A 20884-nucleotide genomic window follows, 5' to 3' on the forward strand; every position below is an offset into this window, starting at 1 on the left:
TTTTTTACGGTTTTTTGAAATAAAACGGTTTCTTTTGTACGGTTTATCAAATTAACACGGTTATATCTTACACGGTTTTTTACACGGGACGCCTTCCCGTGCAAATAGAAAATCGGAATGGATAACTTTTACTAGAAATAAATATTCTCAATCATCTTATTCTTTCCATTAATTTCACTTATCGGATAAGGGATTCAAATTTGACTATGCAGATAGATATTTCCTCTATTCTTGTTCCCAAAATTTTATGTTGGTACGCGTAGAGCAATTCTGGTAGAAAATAAAGCTAAAGACATTACATAAAATCGAATTGTGTTGCAAATTGAAATAGAAAGGCACTACTATAGCTTAATACTTAACCAACAGCGCACTTGTCTCGACGCAATAGCCTAGTTTCTCGATATTCTCGGGCATCATGATTGTATAATTTTTCTGAGTGGAGAATAAATGCTTTGAATAAAATGCTCTATCCGTTCGTGTTACCTAACATCATTTAAATTGTCCCATAAACCATACCTCGCTATAATCAGCTTACTTTACATGGTTGGATATTGTCCTCCACTTTTGCGAAAAGAAGTGTCTCTTATAGTTCATCGGATGGTTTTATTTTTCTAGTTTGATTGAATAGCACTGGACAGGATCGAACGGGAGTACCCATCATTATTCCCAGCAACAGAAAATTGCCATCATTTCCCATAAGCAATGGGATGATAAAATTGCACTTAGATTCTTCTATATCTGACAAAGTATGAGATATTCAAAACCTTACTCAACTTTTAGTCGAATTTAGAGGTTTAATAACATTAACAAGTTAATAAAACACTTAACACAATTTGTCATGTTTGTTACTGTACGACTACATTTTTCCTCACGATACCGGGCTTCGTTCTGCGAAAACTAGAATAAAGCTATAATAGATTAGAATAATAAGCTAGGAATAATAGCTTTGATTAAAGTATACGGAATATGATTTTGAATTATCGTAAGATAGTTTCAATGTTCAAAATAGATATAGTGTGATCAATATCTGGAGAAAATTGAAAAAATGTTTCAAGGTCGAATCTGGAGAAAATTGAAAAAATGTTTCAAGGTCGAATTGCGCATTTCGGTAGCGTAGATAATAGAAATGTTGAAAAAACTATTTTTCGACATCCAGAGTTGGAATAAAAACGTTGTTTCGACATTTTCTACCTCTACAATTACTCCAAAAGAAAACCATGGCTCTAGTATAAAGTACTATGCTAATTAACAGAATGTGTCGACAGATTCTTTTATAGTCACATTAACCTGACTTGATTGATTTATCAACAATCGAGTGCCGGTGTCATTTTTCTAAACAAAACAAATCCAGCAGGAAATACATTGAACGACTTCCTGACCCTTATACTGAGCCGATTTTGTAATGACACGCTCCAATCGAGAGGGGCCACCGCCGGGCGTGATAACAATGCCTCTGCTGCAGCAGTTGGGTATCGTTTTCCATGCCGGATAGTAACTCGATATTTGAGATAGCCTCATTTTCTGCTCCTCCCGGACCGAACCCTGCTGCAGTAAGAAAGCTTTCTTTCCACCCAGGCAGTGCAACAGCGGCAGTGCAGTGCGGCTGGGCTTCGGCCTATCGTTAGTTTGTCTAATTGGCCCATTTGCCTTTCTGTGGTTATTCGCTGCACCTCGTGCCGGTTTGTAACTAATATCTTTCTTTTGCCTCTAATATAAATGTTGTTTTCGATGAAATGCACTAGTTTACTTCATGATTGAACGTCGGTCCGACAACAGGTGCCCAAAGTGTAAAAACAAATACCGTATCGTACAAAGTGATGGCCAATCGCCGCTGAAGACATGTCCGGAACGGAGTAGCGCGTGTTGCAACGGTTGGTGGTAATTGGTGGATTGTTTTGTTTTATGGCAACTTGTTGCGGAAATAATAGTTTACGAGAAGTGTACGGTTACGTTGAGTGCCAATGTGACAAAAAATATAAAACACAAATACGGTCAATTCGTGCAATGTCGGCTAGCACCAATAATATGCCATTCAGTGTTCGTTTGATCAGCTTTGCCCTGTGTATGCTGACCACAATTGCTGATCCCGTTCCGGAGCCAGATCCTGCCAGAGTGCTGGGAAAATACTTAGTAGCTTATCGTCCATCGGATGGAGAATATCAGCTGACGAAACAACCGCTGGATTTATCAAACATCGCTAATAGTGATGACTTCTATCCGGATATGTTAGCCAACCAGGGTGACAGTATGACATCCCCTTCTGGATCCGGCATGACAGGATATATGACCAGATATACAACCTCAACTAAACACGGCAGCAAGGTTGGGAATTTCGCCTCGGAAGTGAGTTATGCCGAGGCCGATAATAAGCACGCATACGGTAGCAGCAGCAATATGGTATACTACAAAAGAAAGCCAATTATTCCGATGTTGCAGTCGTACAGCATTATACATTCCTCGAATCAGAACGTCGTCTCCGAAGGGCATGACAACGATAGTAACGATATCGATGATAATGACGATAATTATTTTCCAACTAGCTTCCAACCCCCGAACGTGATACACACTAAGGCGAAGGTTGTCCCCATAAGCCAGCATATCGAGGTGGAAAGCCCAATGCCTGTGCCGTATGTTAAAAAGATTCACGTCCCCGTCCCGAAGGGGGTGAAGATTCAGATTCCCCATCCAGTGCTGGTTCCCGTGCCACAGCCGTATCCTGTTCACGTTCCCGTGTCGCAGCCAGTGGCGGTAAGCTTACCTCTTCCGTTCCATTGCTTTTATGTTATGTTCTTATGTTATGTTCGTAGTTTTTTCTGTTTAACTAAGATTAACTAAAATCCTGGTTCCATTCATAATGTTATTATTTTATGTTGCTCTTGAAAATTGGGGTTTTTTACCGCTGGAACAGTTGCTCAACGGCGAAAATACGACGCTCAACGTTTCTTGCAGGGCAGAAATTACAGCAGAATTTACACGGGTTTTTTTACGCGGATTCCGGAATTTACCATCCGGAACCATCCACAGCACTTTGTTCACTTGGAGCATTTCCGGTTTTTTAACTCTCGATGTGCTTCAGGCGCCTTTTTTAACAAAATAAGAAAAGTAATAATTTCCGCAAATGACGATTATTACGCACAAAATTAGACATTCTCATATAACTCAGACATGTTGAGAACATATTGAGATACTTTTAAAAATATCAGGTAACATAAGATATTTATCTTTTTTAGTTTTTTTCCCTTGGCTGCAGAGGTACTTTTAAAGTTTTTAAGTTAATTTGATAAATTTATTTTTTATTCCTCGAGGTACTCTCAAATACGCTGTAAAGTTAACTTAAAATCCGTTCAGTCTCATCCATTTATGGAACCACTTATAGCTAAATTAAGAATCAAATTCTGTGTTCTGCTCTTTTGGTATGTTCCTCAGACCTTTTGAGTTGAATTTTTATGAGGTTCTTATGGCTTTTCTTATGCTTTTTGGCTGAATCTGAAATTCTTCTTGTTATTCTTTTGCTAGCATTTTTTATGTTTAATCACTAAGGGGCCGTTTACATACTACGTGGACAACTTTTGCGGGGTAGGAGGTACGCACACAAATTGAGGGGATGATGTCGACGGGGACATGTTTTCCAAAAAAATGGAAATCCAAAAAAAAAAAACATAAGCTCACTTAAAAATTCCCACAGATATTCTGGTTTAGAGTTACTGTCAGCTATATTTGAGATAAATTTTGAGACATTTTATTCGTGGTCTCTTTGTTTTTTCGGAAAGATTCTTCAGACATATTAAGGACTAACTAACTAACTAACAGCTAAATTTGGATTGAATTTCGTTATAAGTCTAATTTATCTATGCTAAATAGCTAAATTCGGAATTAATTTCTGCTGTGGTCTTTTCTTTGATTTAGAAGCGTCCTCCAACCATAAGACTGAGTTAATTTGGACTATTTTTCTGTTTATGATGGTTTCAGTCAGTTCGCTTGTCGACACGTTTTCATGTATTTTGAGTTCAATTTTGGATTTTTGTTATTTATTAAATCTTTTCTAACTTGTGCATTTTTTTGTGTTTCAAGCCTCTAGAGAAACTTTCAGCTATATTGAAACTACTGTCAAAACCTCTTTGTTTTTGATCTTTTATTCGATTTCATCGAGCGATTTACAACTTCATTAGAAAGCGTTTTTGTTCTGGTCATTTCATAATTTCATGAGTTTTATATCGTCTGAAAGGACGATTTATCTCTCCCGTGAAATGTGGATTTGGTTGTTAGTTTTGTAAGTTTGTTCGCTCAATCAGTCCGTGTACAAAAACAAAAACAATTTATTGTTCCTCAATCCGACAGTTGGATTGTTGAGCTGTTTTCTGATTTTCATATAGGGGAGGAGTACCAGTTATGGCAATACCTAAAAAATGTACCAGTTATGGCATGAACCTGTTATGGGCTATGGAGTTTAAATGGAGTATTGCCATAACTGGTACCATTGCGCTTATGCAATATAGCCATAACTTGTGCACTTGCCATAACTGGCTCACCTACCCTATATCAGTTAGAAGGTAATTTCCTGAACAAAACTAGATTCAAAAAACAAAAAAAAAAATATCTGAGTCCTTCAATTTTTAAATGAAGAAAAAAAAATCACTGGAAATTTGTTGAATGAAAGTTTGTACCTGGGCGAACTGTCATACAATAGATTTCGAGCAGTTTTAATTCGTAATTTAAAAACCGAGGGACAACTATATAAAGATAAAAAATCACGTTTGGTTAGAAAACGCAGCTCTTTTCTGAAGCGACATTCATAAATTACGTAACGCAAAAACCGGTATTTACTCCTCCTCTATGTTACAAAACGTAACACCAATTAAGTGACGCAATAAAAAAAATTGCTTATGAAAAATGGTCGCCTCTCCCCTCCCTTATATAACAACCCCTCTCCTTCTCTATAAGCATTACGACTTCATTCAACCTTTTCCAAGTATTCCAAATAGTACAGATTATCGTTTTATTGTTCAGTGTACTGTCGGTTGTCTGGTGTGTATTGCAAATGGAGTCCTTCTTTGGCTATGAGTAAAAAATGATTTCCGTGAATCTGAACTGGATTCTTTCTTAGTTAACTGTACTTGCTGCATATGTGTCAATTTTCGTGTGGTATTTGTATTTGTATTTGAATTCGAATATAGGCTGAAAGCCCGTTACCCATTCTTAATAATAAACTTTACATTACATTCTTAATAATAATTAATTTCACATTACACTTATGCAGGTTAGCTATATACATAGATATAAATATAAGACTGATAAATAACCTAGACTACCCGATCAGTCAAAAATACCAGGATTATAACAAATCTTGATATTTTGTAACGAACTTTTTGAATCAACTTGTGTTCAAAACTTGGTTTCGTTAATAGTTAAAATATCAAAATTCCTATCAAAATTACTTACTAATTATTCGAAATTATAGCAAGTTTTGTATGGTTTTTGGCAGAAAAAGATCAGAATTAGTTAGAATGTACAATATTTTGTTAATTTAATAACAAATTTTGTTATAAATATGCTTTAAAAACACACTTTTGAACATTCAAGTGCATGATGAACTGAATTTGATATAATTGTGTTCTTTTTATCATTCCGGCATAACAAGAATATTACAGGCTTTGTTATTTCTATCAGGTTTAGATATATTTTAGTTACTCGTTTGTTATAATCGTTCGATCGGGTAGTCAAACATTAAAATTAAACACTAATACACTGCCGTAATATGACAAAGTGACGTAAATGCCATTTTTTTGAAAATGATTTTTCATGCGAATTTGTTCATCATTCAAAGATCTATCGTTTGGGGTCTTCCTTTTCGTTTTTAGTTATACGTACGCTGCAAAAAACCCGAGATTCCTAAGCGCAAACTTTAGGTATTATTTCTGGAGAGCTTCGATTCGCTGTATGTGAGTTACGTAGTAAGGCCGCCAAACGACAATTGCGAAATCAAGTTTGCTTCTAACAAGTCCTTTGTAGATTGCTAGTATCGCATGAGGATCATTAAGGTCTCGGCCATACCTTCTGACGAGAGGGAAACGTTTTAGGCTCTCCACGATTACTTTGTCAATGTGTTTTGTGAAAGACAGTGTACAGTCGAAGGTTACGCCTAAATCGCGAACATATCAAGCACGTGGTACAATATTATCTGTATCAGCATAATTGTAAAATACGGGGTGAGCTTTCCTAGTAAATGTCAGTACTGAGCATTTGTTCGCATTCACATGTAGTCCGCAACTAGCACAGAATCTTCCGAAGATTTCTGAGGCGACATCCATAAACTACGTAACGCAAAAAAAAACAATTTTTGGACCCCCACCCCCCATATGTAACGAAACGTAACGCCAACACCTACCCCCTCGTAATCATTCCCCCTCGATCATTTTTGGAGAGTCTCTCCAGAGATTTTTCGTTACGTAATGCTGAACTCACCTCCCCCTCTCCTGTGTAACAAATCGTAATGCTCAAGGATACCCCCCTACCTATGAGCGTTACGTAATTTATGGATGTCGCCTGAATCATTTTGCAATCTTTGACAGTCGTCATGATGTGTGATAGAGAGAAACAATTTCACATCATCTGCGTAAATCAAAACGATTGCATGGCAGATCACATCAGGCAGTTTATTCATCAAAAGCACGAACAGCAATGGGCCTAGATGACTGCATTGTGGTACTCCTGACTGAACAATAAATGAGTTCGATCTACACCTCCGGATCTTAACAAACTGCACTCTATGTTCAAGATACGACTTGAGCCAATTGTAGAGCGAGCCACGAATCCCTGCGTCTGCTAAAGCCCTTAATATGCTATCAATGCTAACAGCGTCGAAGGCTTTGCTCATGTCTGTATATATGGTACACGCTCGTTTAAAGTAACACTGAGACTGGATTGATTTTAATTCAATTTCGAATGTTGAATGGAAATGTCAAAAATTGAGTACCCCATTCTATGATTTTGTGTAAGCTTCACACTATTTAGTAATTCATCTCGAATAATTCATTTTTGAATTTACCACCATTAGGGTGTCAACCAAAATGGTCATTTTGAAACCCTATACAAAATGTTCACCTGCCTGAAAAAACACCTATTGCGTAATTTAAGCTCAATCGGACCTAAAAAGGGGTGGCACAAAGCGATTGAATTTTGGGCTTTAAAATCCAAATTTCAAGGGGGTGGAATACATTAAATTTCGGTTTTCGGTTATATTTTGGTGGCAGATGGCTGAAACGCCGAGATCTGGTATCATCTGAATGAAAAAAAAAAAAAAATGATGATCACCAAATTTTTCGGATTTCTCAAGCTCGAACTTCAGTCGCTTTTGAGTCCAATTGAGCTTAGACTTTACACAGGGTGTTTTTTCGGGCAGGTAAACATTTTGTTTTGTTTTTAAATTTTCTGGTTACTTTTTTCCCATTCAAGTAGTGGTTGGTACTATAAATTCGTCTGTGTGGTCGTGTTTTTGTTTTCGTAATTGGTTAAGTGATTCAAAAAAAAAAATTGCAAATCGTTAAGAAAGTGCACCATGACTCTTCAGAAGGGCTACAAAAAGTACACGAAATCTTTTGATCGCGAGCGGATTGCCTGCGAGCTGTTCAAAAGAGCCAGTTCATCGGAAGAATCAGTTCTTCTTCTGGAAGCGATCAAAAGATTTCGGTCTTCCAAAGAACTGACTCGCTAGCGGATTGCCTACATTTACATAGATTCAAAAGATCAGTGAACCAGTTCTTTCGCTCTTTTTGTTCCACTTTCGTTTACCTTACGTTACCTAGCAGGCTGGAGCCGGGAAGCCATCTCCATTCCACTCGGTTTTGGGCTGTATGAGGCCATGCTCCGTCTTATCACTCGTAGGTCACTTTCAATTTGATCAAGCCGTTGTGTACGATGTGCTGCACTGTTTCTGGTACAAGAGGGGTTACTGAAAAGAATCGTTTTAACCGGGTTGTCGTCCGCCATTCTTGCGACGTGTTCGGCCCATCGCAATCTGTTAACTTTAACCAGATCTGCAATGGGGATCTCTCCTAGCAGCGTGTGCAGCTCATGGCTCATACGCCTACGCCATTCTCCGTCTTCAGTCTGTACTGTAGATGGTTCGCAGCACCTTCCATTCGAAAACTCTTTGGGCGCTGAGGTTCTTTGAGGGCCCATAAAACCCATAGAGGACCACCGCTCTTAATAGTGTTGTGTACAGCTTCAGCTTTCGCACTCGATTGGATCTCAGCGTTTTACGAAGTGCAGAGTAGGCGTCTCTGGATCTCTTAGCTGCTGCTGTTGTCAGCAGTTACCAGCGACCTCAAGTACACGATTCGTCTACCACCTTAAGCTCATTGCCATCTACAATGATTCGAGGAGGCTAACATTGTTCTCCTTGAAACCTCTTTCCCTCATATACTTTGTTATTGACGCATTGATCAGCTGTCCGATGAGCTTAGCTTCCGCTTATAGTAGTCTGGTGTAGGTTTCCCCCACCGTCGCAAGGTTTCGTGCTATGATGTCGAAGTCATCAGTGAAGCCTTCAAGTTGAACTCGCATCGTGGAAATTGTACCACTCGTGTCGATGCCGCTCTTCGTATAACACCTTCGAGGGCGATGTTGAAAAGCAAACAGGAAAGTTTATCACCTTATATCAATCCTCGCATGACACGAAGGAACTCGATAGCTGTACCGTAGGCTGCCTAGAAGTTGATAGAAATGTGATGCGTGGACACGTTGTACTCTCGACATTTTTGCAAAATCTGTCGGATTGAAAATATCTGGTCCGTGGTTGCGCGGGCTCACATTAAACCCGCCTGGTACTGCCCCATGAAGCTTCTAGTTAAAGGTGTTAGACGTTGGAATAAAACTTGTATTTTATACCAGCGTTGATGAGCGTAATGTCACGATAGTTGCAGCAATCCAGCTTGTGGCTCTTTTTATACATGGTCAGACGACTCTCTCCATCTCACTCTTCCCAGATTATGGGAATGACCCAGTTCAGTGCTCTAGTAAGTGTTTCATTACCATGGTTGTAGAGTTCACCCGGCAGGTCGTTTTCGCCGGTGCCTTTGTTGTTTTTATTTCGTGGAGGTCGGGGCTGATATCCGGTCATCTATTGTTGGCACTCCCAGGTCCGTGTCAGTTCTGCTTCTCTTTGTTGCATCGCCATTCAGATGTTCATCGAAGTGCTGCTTCGATTCGCTATCGTTCGTGATGAGATTACCTTCCACATTCTTGCAAAAGTCGGCTCGCGGCACATAACCTTTATGGGATTGGTTAATCTTTTCGTAGAATTTTCGCGTGTCATTAGCAGCCTTCTAGCCTTCTAGCAGCCTTCTAGCTTTTCATCGTCCCTCATCGATCCTCCTGCTGGCGCTTTTTACGTCTCAAGATCGTGGTTATGTCATTACTTGCTCGTCTGTACTTGATTAAGTCCTCTCTTGTCCTTACCCTCAAGTAATTTACCCAGGTCCAGCTTTTCTCTGTGACCGCTGCCTCGCGTTCCACATCATTCCAGATTTTTCTGCCACTCGGCCACTCTGTTTTTAGTGTCGTCGTCGCGGATTCCCTGATGGCCAGCCATTCTCAAGAGTAGCTGCGCCGAACGTCGTCTTCAAGCTGGTGCGTGTAGACTTCGGCAGTGATGTCCAAGAAAAACCGTCCTATGAAGACCATGTGCTCAATTTGGTTTGTTGTTCGTTGGTCAGGTGATTTCCTAGTGGCTTTGTGGATGTCTTGCGAGGGAAGAATGTACTTCGGACTACCAATCCTAGGGAAGCTGCAAAGTTTATGCATCGTTGGCCGTTGTTGTTCGTCTCAGTGTGCAGACTTCCGTGTCCGATTCCGATTTGAGCATTCATATCTCCGATGACGATCTTGATGTTCCTCTCATCGTAGTCGTTGTCCTCCAACTGTACGTAGAAGGCTTCCTTTTTATCATCGGGTCTTTCTCATGCGGGCAGTGCACATTAGAATATGGGTGGAGTAATTGTAGAACCGGCCTTTGATTCCCTTCAATCACATAGGGGGAACTGGATGAAAAAATTGGGTCCAGCTGAACTTTCCTCTGTGGTATAGTGGGGCATCGAAATGTCAATTTTTTTATACCAGCATTAATATTACCGAGAGGCTATACAACGATGCAATAGCATTTTTACTTTTCTAAGTATATACAACATTCAGTGAAAATTTTAGGAAGAACCCAAAGTCGAGCAATTGATGAAAAGGTAAGTATATACTGTTCATACACTTGTTTATACTGTTCATACAGAACAGTCACCTGACTGCTTCTGTTGGATAAAAAACCAAAATCTTTTAGTTTTATTACGAGTGCGGTATAGTATGTATTTATACACGAAATAATAGAATGAAAACAACTTGGAGTTGCATATTCGGGATGACCATGACTAATTGGAAGGAACATTTGCATCTTTTTGAAAAATGAAATAAAAACCTGTCGAAACACTCATTTTTGGGTTAGCATGTGGTAGAAAACAGAAATTCATACTAAATAAAGTAAAAAATACTTTGAGCCCAGTATGTTTTGAAGGTTCTGAATGATACAGCTATGTTTACACATAACACGGTTGTAGACCTTTTCAGCCTTAATGAATTTCACGCGTCAGCCGCAGGAACAACGCCAAAAGCGTGAACATATTCACGCATTAAATACATCTTAGATTTCAATCTCCTAACAATATTTGTGCTCACTAAATTTACTTATCGAAATTAATTTATTGGAGAATTAGAATTTTGGTTTTCAAATAAAATCTCAATTTACAAACATATATAGTTTTTGATGGTACTAGAGTTTCCAAAAACCCTTTATTTCATTTCAACATCATACCACAAGCGGTACAAAAATTTAAAATCAGTATTCTATTTTCGGCAGTATTTTGATGATTAATCAATCAATTTATGGCAATATTTTTCAGCAAAATTATATTATTGAAAAGCGGAAAAAAATTCAATTGTTGCACACCTCAGATGATTGATGCCTTCAAGCACTACTAAAATATTATTCAACTTGCAAGCAGTGCCGCCAGATTCACATAATAACTCATACTTAACCGATAGTTCAAAACCAATAATGATGACTGTCTTTTGTATCAGATGACGTTTACGGATATACGGCTTATAAACTACTCGTAATCGTTTAAGAGGTTAAGCTGAATTAATGTATCCTAATTGGGTGCTTCATAGCTTATAGAACTAGTGTATAAATGTCCAAAAATATGGAGTTAAGAGATAACTTACTAACGTCTAAGTCGAAACAAATCTTGCAAAATCAGAGATTATCCCGCCTAATCACCAGCATATATAATGCACCTCAGTATTGGTTACATATGCCTAATGATAATGGTTACTTGAATTTTAATGAAAAGGCAAAAACAGTACATCACTGTGGACTTACTGTAAAATTAGCTTAGGAACTGTCAAAGATTTTGCATCGGGTGCACCGTTTTATTGGGTTTTATTGATGAATTCTACAAAATGCTAAGTACTTAAGTATATCGTTTTACTTTTGTGCGTGTAGCATACACTATTGCACATTTTGTACAAGAGCCGGTTTGTACAAAGAAGATAACCACCAATACTGCCAGTCGAATATTGTCAACAATAGCTTGTTTTGATTTTCGTTTGGCTGATTCATCGCTTTTAAAGGTGATTATTCATCTTCTACTGTTAGGAACAACCACCGCCGTTCAATGTCAGTTGAAAACTCCATTTTTCGTTAAAAACTGAACAAATGATAAATTTGACAACAGCTTTACTAGAGTGATTCGCAAACACTGGCTATACAGAAAAGTTGTACCCACAAAATAGAAAACGACATTAGTGATGTACTTATGTTTGGAAACATTTCTTGTTGTTGAAATTAAAACTGTAAAGCTCAAACAAAATTCTTAAAGTTTTCAAAAAAATATTATGAGCAACACTGCTCTTGAACGATCAACGTCAAAAGACAAGTATAAGGGCATCTTCAGCGGTGGTGCAAATCGATGTTTTGTTTAATTTTTTTGGAACAAACTCAAATTCACTGAAGCACCGCTATTGCAAATTGTTTTATAGGTACCAGATCGGAACTGGGGTGACATTGCGCATCTCGTTTCGAGTAACTCGTACAAAAATAAATGATCACTGATGAGCGTTCTGTTAGGTTAGAAAATAGAAAAAATCGTTTGAATCGAGCTGCACAATGTCACTCCTGAAAAACTTTGAAACTCGTATACGTTTTAATCTATTTTTGTCACTATTTGATCTAAAATTTAAAATAAATCGTTCTAAAACCCTTTGCACGCTACCACCAATCGCGAGTGGGTGAAATGTCATATTTTTTTGTGTAAGTCAATATGACAAAAAATGAAATTAGTTCGTAAAGTAAAATTAGCACAACGGAGCTCTTCCGTGATACGCCTTCCATGGGAGTTGGCCACCAACTGACGTGTCTCATCGCTTGCGCCGCTGTAGATATAATAAGTCATTATACATAGTGTGCGTAAAGAGACCACTCTCTCAGTTGACAGAAATAAACTTCCACAGGGCAGTGTGTGCAGTTTCATCGCGGTGTGCTGAAATGCGGGAACACAATAGTAGAGGGTGATTCGACATTGGTCTTAGGAAGAGTTTCCCTTACCCAGTAGTTTAATTGGCCAAAACACCTTGCCGGAGACAACGGAGATTGCGGGTTCATTGCCCGCTTTACTAAACTTAAAATGTAAGTCAATATGACAAAAAATGAAATTAGTTCGTAAAGTAATATTTTTTTAGTTATTTCCATATAAGCGTTTTGCGAGTGATGTGGAATAAATAAAACAAAGATTTTTCACATCAATTCACAATTCATTTTTGTGGTTTTTCCTAAGAAGACGACAAACAGCTCACGCCTTGGTTCAACTATTTGGTTTGCCACCATCAGCCACTAGGTAGCCAAATACGTTGGCTATCTAGCCCTCGTTCACGGCCCTAATTGTAGTGGGGCTACCAAGTTCGAAGCCCTATTTGCAGCAGAAATTTTTAGTTGATACTAATCCATTCTGAGAAATGTCACTGATGTTTGGCTTAAACCATCGAATCCATTAAGTCTTGTGGATATAAAATGGCTTGCCAAAGTAATCCCTTAATGTATGTGAACATTATCGAATTTCCGTTTGTTGAATATTGAGTGCTTTTTATAACAAGTTTCATGGGAATCTAATAGCATGGGGTATTGAATCATTCACAGGGTGTCTGCGGTTTAAAACAACAAAATATACAACACCAGTGCGGAGAATGCAAAGTTGGTCTATATTAGTTGGTTTTCTTTAGGTTTAGCTGGTCGTCTTGAACTGTCCTACAGATCAGACGTTTTTTCGGTTGCTTGTGGACTGGTCTTTGGCTGCCTATAGCTTCAAAGTTTGTGTTTTGTCAGTGTGTGTTTTAAAGACTACCTGAAAGTTATTTCCCATCAGTCTTTCTCAAGACTACCTACTTTTGAATTTAACATTTGTTTTAACTTTTTTCGTATCACCTTAAATGGCTGGACGGAAAAAGAAACCTCGCATCGCTGCGGGGAGGAAAAGAGAGGCATCTCTTTCTGACACTTCGAGTGTCTGTAGTGACAATCCTTTTGATATTTTGCCTGAGCAAGAAGCTGGAGAAATGGAAGTTATTAATAATGAAACTATACAAAATATAAAATCTTTAAAAAAAGAGAAAATTCCACCTATTGTGGTAACTATTTCTTCTGAATTTAATATATTCAAAAAGGAACTTTCAACGTTTGTTTCTGACGTTAAAGTTACCTATCAAATTGGCCGTAGAGGTGAATGCCGCTTATTAGCCGACTCAGTAAAGGGTCGTGATCGTCTTGTTCAGTATTTAACTGACAAGATGTACAAATTTTTTACATATGACACCAAGAACGCCAAGCCGTTCAAGGTTGTCTTGAAAGGTCTCACCAACGATCAAACTGTTGATGAGATCAAACTTACTTTAACAGAATTACTTGGCATAGCCAAAAATCACGAGGCGAAAACAGTCAGAGAACTGGAATTTCCCTTGTTAATTATTTAATTCATTTTAACCGCAATGAGGTTAACAACTTAAAATTTTTTGAAAAAGCACATGCTTTGTATAATGTGCGTGTAAAGTGGGAAATTTATAGGAAGTATGGCGGAGGTGAAAAGCATATCACCCAATGCCGTACTTGCCAACGTTATGGCCATGGTTCAAAATTCTGTAACATGGACCAAAAATGTCTTAATTGTGGAGACTCTTCTCACAAAAAGGACACATGTCCTGTGAAAGAGAGTAAACATTTTCGCTGTGCGAATTGTAACGGCAACCATATGTCAAATTTTTATCAATGCCCAGTCCGTTTAGCAATTGTTAAGGCAAGGCAAGGTAAACAAAATTCAATTTCTCAATTAAAACCAACTTCAAAACGAAATTCTCCAAGCGTACCAGTGGCGCTTAGTTTACCTACTCCTTTGCATACCCGTTTAACTTATGCACAGGTTACAGGTAGTTCGAACATTATACCGCCTAGTGTTGGTAGTTCGAAAATGACCGTTAATATGGGTAAGCAAAACACGCTAGAAAATAATTGTACACCTATTACTCCAGCTAATATTGCTGCCGAAAATATTTTTATTACGGCAGGTAAACTTTCTTTTCTGCAACAGGCAATGTTCGATCTTATGAACGCCATGTTGCAGGCAAAATCAATGTTTGAAGCCATTCAAATAGGCACAAATTTTACTATTAAAATTGTTTCTAATTTAAAATTTAGCAATGATTTTAAATAAAACAATTAAAATATTAAATTGGAATGCTCGCTCATTGAAGGCCAATGAGAATGAGCTTTTTAATTTTTTAACAGTAAATAATGTGCATATGGCAATTATTGCTGAAACATTTTTGAAACCTAACATTAAATTAAAATATGATCCCAATTACGTGGTTCATAGATATGATAGGATTCAGGGTTCCGGCGGTGGAGTTGCAATTGTTATTCATCGCCGAATCAAACATCGTGCTCTTCCCCATCTTGAGACGAAAGTTATTGAAACTTTGGGAATTGAAGTTCAAACTGAACTTGGGATTTTATTTATTGCCGCAGCATATTTACCATTTCAATGCACACGCGAGCTCAAAAATTATTTTAAAGGTGATTTACAAAAACTCACTAGAAATCGTTCGAAATTTTTCATAATCGGCGATTTTAACGCTAAACATCGTTCATGGAATAATTCTCAAAGTAATTCCAATGGCAAAATTTTATTCAATGATTGTTCTTCAGGATACTATTCTATTTTGTCTCCGAATAGTCCTACATGCTTTTCTTCTGTAAGAAACCCTTCAACAATTGATTTGGTGCTAACAGATCAAAGTCACGTATGTAGTGATTTGATCACACATGCTGGCTTTGATTCTGACCATCTCCCAATAACTTTTTCTTTATCACATGAATCAGTTTTAAACCCTATGAGCTCTGTTTTTAATTATAACAAGGCTAATTGGGAAAGATACAAAACTCATATTGAGAGAAATTTCAATAATGAGCTTGATTTGCAAAACCAAGTGAATATTGATTCCGCTTTGGAAGCATTAAAATGTACAATTGTTGATGCCAGGAATTATTCTGTTCCAAAGGCTCAAGTGAAATTGGATTCACCAATAATTGACGAAAATCTTCAACTTCTAATTCGTTTGAAAAATGTCCGCAGACGTCAATATCAACGTTCTCGTGACCCTGTTTTTTAAACTATTTATAAAGATTTACAGAAAGAGATTAAACATAGATTTACTCTTTGAGAAATCAAAATTTTGAGACCAAAGTTGAAAAATTGAAACCATATTCAAAACCATTTTGGAAGCTGTCGAAGATTCTTAAGAAACCTTCAAAGCCTATTCCAGTTTTAAAAGATGGTGAACGTTTTCTTGTATCCAATGAACAAAAGGCTCAAAGACTTGCTCAGCAGTTTGAGAGTGTTCATAACTCAAATTTGAATTTTGTGAGTCCAATTGAAAATGAAGTCACACGTCAATTTGATTTAATTTCTTCCCAGAATTTTTTACCTGCAGAAATAATTGAAACTAACTTGAATGAGATTAAATCAATTATTAAAAATTTCAAAAATATGAAAGCACCTGGTGACGATGGAATCTTTAATATACTAATCAAACATCTCCCTGAGAGCACAATGGAATTTTTAGTGAAAATTTTCAATTGCTGCTTCAAAATTGCATATTTTCCCAAATTATGGAAAAATGCAAAAATTACTCCCATTTTAAAACCGGATAAGAACCCAGCTGAAGTTTCAAGTTATCGACCAATCAGTTTGCTTTCTTCAATAAGTAAACTGTTTGAGAGAATTATTCTTAACAGAATGATGTCACACATCAACGAAAATTCAATTTTTGCAAATGAACAGTTTGGATTTCGCCATGGGCATTCCACAACTCATCAATTGCTCAGAGTTACTAATATGATACGAGCTAACAAATCTGAAGGTTATTCCACTGGAGCTGCTTTTTTAGACATAGAAAAAGCATTCGACAGTGTTTGGCATAAAGGTTTGATTGCGAAATTGCAAACTTTTAATTTTCCAATTTTCCTAATAAAAATTTTAAAAAATTATCTTACTGATCGAACTCTGCAGGTTGTCTATCAGAATTCAAAATCTGATAGATTTCCTGTCAGAGCAGGTGTACCTCAAGGTTCAGTCTTGGGTCCAGTCCTGTACAACATATTCACTTCAGATCTTCCTGGTTTGCCTCCAGGATGCACAAAATCATTGTTCTGCGATGACACAAGCATTTCCGTAAAAGGAAAAAGTCTTCGTGTCATATGCAGTCGATTGCAGAAGAGTTTAGATATTTTTTATTCCTACTTGCAAAAGTGGAAAATCTCTCCCAATGCTTCTAAAACTCAAATGATAATTTTTCCGCATAAGCCTAGGGCTTCTTTCCTCAAGCCAAACAATAATCACGTTGTCAAGATGAATGGGGTTATTTTAAGTTGGTCCGACAAGGTTAAGTACTTGGGACTAATTTATGATAAAAAACTCATTTTCAAAGAGCACATTGAGAGTATACAAGCCAAGTGCATCAAATATACGAGATGTTTATATCCTCTCATTAACAGGAATTCTAAACTTTGTTTAAAGAACAAACTTTTGATTTACTAACAAATTTTTAGACCAGCAATGCTTTATGCTGTACCGATCTGGTCAAGTTGCTGTTCAACAAGGAAGAAAACGCTCCAAAGGATTCAGAATAAAATTCTAAAAATGATTTTGAAGCGTCCTCCTTGGTTTGGTACACTCGAATTACATAGACTTACTGGTGTTGAACCATTAGAAGCTATGTCAAATAAAATTATTAACAATTTTCGACAAAAATCGTTGCAATCCTCAATTGCTACGACAAGCTCTCTTTATAGCCAATAAGTTAGCAATTAAGTTAGTTGTAAGTTTACTTCCCCTTTTCTGACAAGTAGGTTTAAATCCCTACGAATGATAAGTCCTAATTGCGAAAGCAAACAAATCCTAACAATTAAAATTACAAATTTCTAACAGTGTTGAGAAGTCACCATTTGTGATTGAACACACATACTCATTATTTACTAATATTTATCATAAATACTTAAGCTACTAACAAATCCCCCCTTAAAAAAAAAAATTAGGTTTAGCTGGTTAAATCTAGTGTCTAAGATTGTTACAAAAATAGACCGCTGAAGATGCTCTAATAGGAATAAGTGCTGCGTGTGAGTTTTTTTTTGTCACAATTCAAATTGACAGATCGGTGCCCTGTTATACTAGTTATACCACTTTCATAGGTTGTAAAAGGGACAAGTTTTTGAATCAATTTTTGTTAGCAGTTCCCCCTATGTGAAAATAGCCAGAAAGAATCACATAATGTACAAAGCTACTTATTAGCTGTTTCGCTCCTACGTCACAATCACAAATACGGTATAATAAAGTGACGTCTATTTTCACTTTTTACAATTTCGAAATAAGATCAATTAGGTCAACACAGGTACTACGTTAAATAGCTATAATCTTTCATTATTTCTGGTTTGAGCTTTTGGAGTGCACTTCTTTCCATTTTGTTGACCAGTGTTATGATTGCTAACAAAATGGCGTCAAACCGATTTTGGCAGAACCTGGACAGTGATGATGTTAGAAGATTTACTTTCGACTTATTACCTAGCATCACGAGCGCTCAGTTAGTACTCGGGCTTCGACATATTTTATGATTCGACAATAAATAATTTAATGAAGAAATTGCAGACCCTGAAATGGTCTGAAATATATCAGCGGCTTTTAATATATCAGAGGTAGTAATTTGTACATTTATTAAAGCTTGGTTTACCTGTTTACCGTGTCGTTAATTCTCTTAATGCAATAATTGAGCTTCAATGTAGAAAAGAAAAATGATATAGCAACAGCGTAGACTGCTAAAAACTGATAAAATATCTAACTTAATACATTTTCGTTTTCCCCTCACAGGTGCCCGTTATCAGGGAAATCACCATACCGATTGAGAAGATCGTCCCCTACCCGGTGGAAAAGAAGGTTCCAGTTCCGATCGAAAAGCCGGTCCCGTACCCGGTGGAGAAACACATCCCAGTGCACATCCCGCAGCCGTACCCGGTCAAAGTACCCGTCGTTAAGACGATCGTCCACAAATTGAAACCTCCCCGTACGATTGGTGTTGGAAGTGTCACTTTTTGAGCTGATAGCAACAAAAGAGAAAAACATAAGAAAAACCGGGGGGACGTTCCACAAAATGCTAATTACATTCTTTTTTATCAAAAGAAATGGTGAATGTTTTATCAGCATTATTCTTGGTGAATTGCTTTTATTTGCGAGTTAGGTTAGGTTTATAGACGCATGAACATTTTTGCTTATGTTCACGGTTATATAATGTTCTGTTGAAAAGCCCGGTGTGGCTAGTAAATGAGTTATCGTTTCATAATTACATGCTTTATTTCTCAACTGCTGGTTTGCGTTTCGTGACTGATGAAAAGGTAAACAAATTGAAACGGTTACCTATTTAAGAGTTCCTTGTTTCCTCGTGCGAACGTTCATTAGTGGTTACTGTCTGTTGAAAAAATTTAAAACTTGCTTTCCTCTGTGCTACATATAAGCGCATATTTATTTGTTTGGAAAGGTTTAAGTACTGCACAGATTATGGTTCGGTTCCTGCAATAGTGTTAGTGTTGTATGATTTTAGACAAGAAAACTGTTGCTAGGTTTGTACGATTTTTTTTATTTAGGTAGTGCTGTACTTACTGGTGATTATTAGAGAGAATTATTTTAACGAGTGCGCTAAATGCATAGTTATATTTTATCCGAAATACTTGCAGTATCGGCTTTAAATAATACGATTTTTCAAGACATGTTACTTGTATTTAGATAATCAGAAAATTATTTTGAGTAACATTAATTCTTATATTGAAAAGCTCTTCTTTTAGTGTGAACTGCTCAATCCGTTTCTTACCCTATTTCATATTCAAATAATTTAGCGCTGTATGAACCTTGTATATATTTCCAATATCACGGAAAAACCAGCTATTTAATTCACGTTAGAAACTGCTTCAACCGTTTGAAATTTCGAAAGGCAAACATTATGCAAATAAATGTCCCAGTGTATATCCTAAGCACAGCAGCGCAAAACAATAATCGGCCTGTTTACGTGCGTGCGAAGAAAATTATAGCGAAAACACAAACTAAATTGAATTCATGTTTGATCAAATCATTGGCCGTTTCTAACACGCTTACCTTCGTTTCCAGCTTCATTCATGCCTTACCAAAACTGCGTGTGTGGAAACGGCGCACACACAAATCAAACTTCATCTCGCTTACGTCCAGTGAAAAAAAGTCACGTACCCGTTACCCGTAGTCGGAATGTAGCCAATTCAATTATAACGCTTCGCCATGTACGCCGTATGACGTTTGTTTTATTGTATAGCTTACCACAGCCCGACCCGGCTCCGTCAATGTGCTTCTCCAGGATCAGCAAAATTGATATAAAACCTCAGTTTCGCCGGGATTTGGTACCACAATAAAATGTTCCCAGCGCCCAGAAAATTGCCAATCGATTAATATTCTCTTTTTTTCCCCTCTCGGCGTGACAGGCGAAAAACACCACTGTCAGAGACGTGCCTTTATTACAATGCGTAGAAATATCAGTACCAGGGAGCGGATTGGATTGGATACTTTTTTTTGCCCCACTAATTTTATTCTGCATGTACATGTACAGGATCGCCAGCGGGGGCCCTGGCTGACGACAAAGAAAACTGTTGCTTTTCATTTAGTCCGGTAATGATAGAAAATTTGCCGTCGCACACAGGACTGGTTGTGAATTCCCAATGAGGCTGGAATTTACAAAAATGCGTTGCTTTCGGGGGGACACCCAATCCTGCCCGGAATAATTCGATTCCTTTCTGTTCTGCTGCTCCAGGAGGACGAGCGCATGTATTTTAGATTTTTTCGCATAATAAATCATCTGTCAGTGGTAACGTGCAATTAATTCGCTCGATTGAAGGTTTTTATTTTTCCCTTCAAAACTTGCATACGAAGTGTTGAAATGGGGCAGTTTTAGTACTTGTTTAGTTGATGAAAATTTTGCGGTTTTTACTGACACAGTTGAACAGATATCGATTATGAATGGTTATGTGCAGATAATGTACCTGAAAATAATAAACCTGTATTGTCATCATGAATCTTGGTAATAACCTTACTTGAAAGGAATCCCCATGCAATGATAGAGTATGTTTATTGATATTAGTGTCGATAACCTGAGACCGACAACCTCATGTTTTTGATCCACAATTTGTATCTGTAGTATCTTTATAGTCACGTTTCACAGTCCTCTTGTTGTTGAA

At 37.5% G+C, this 20884-nt stretch overlaps 1 protein-coding gene across 1 annotated transcript; it reads left to right on the plus strand.

Moving 5' to 3' along the window:
- The first annotated feature begins 1676 nt into the window (after nt 1–1676).
- On the plus strand, nt 1677–20517 carry LOC129719039 (uncharacterized). The gene is made up of 2 exons (XM_055670390.1): nt 1677–2748; nt 18504–20517. The coding sequence occupies exons 1-2, from the start codon at nt 1903–1905 to the stop codon at nt 18726–18728; spliced, it is 1071 nt and encodes a 356-aa protein (XP_055526365.1). The 5' UTR covers nt 1677–1902; the 3' UTR covers nt 18729–20517.
- The last annotated feature ends 367 nt before the right edge of the window (nt 20518–20884 follow it).

The sequence above is a fragment of the Wyeomyia smithii genome, chromosome 1 (genome assembly GCF_029784165.1).
Source record: "Wyeomyia smithii strain HCP4-BCI-WySm-NY-G18 chromosome 1, ASM2978416v1, whole genome shotgun sequence".
NCBI classification, from domain to species: domain Eukaryota; kingdom Metazoa; phylum Arthropoda; class Insecta; order Diptera; family Culicidae; genus Wyeomyia; species Wyeomyia smithii.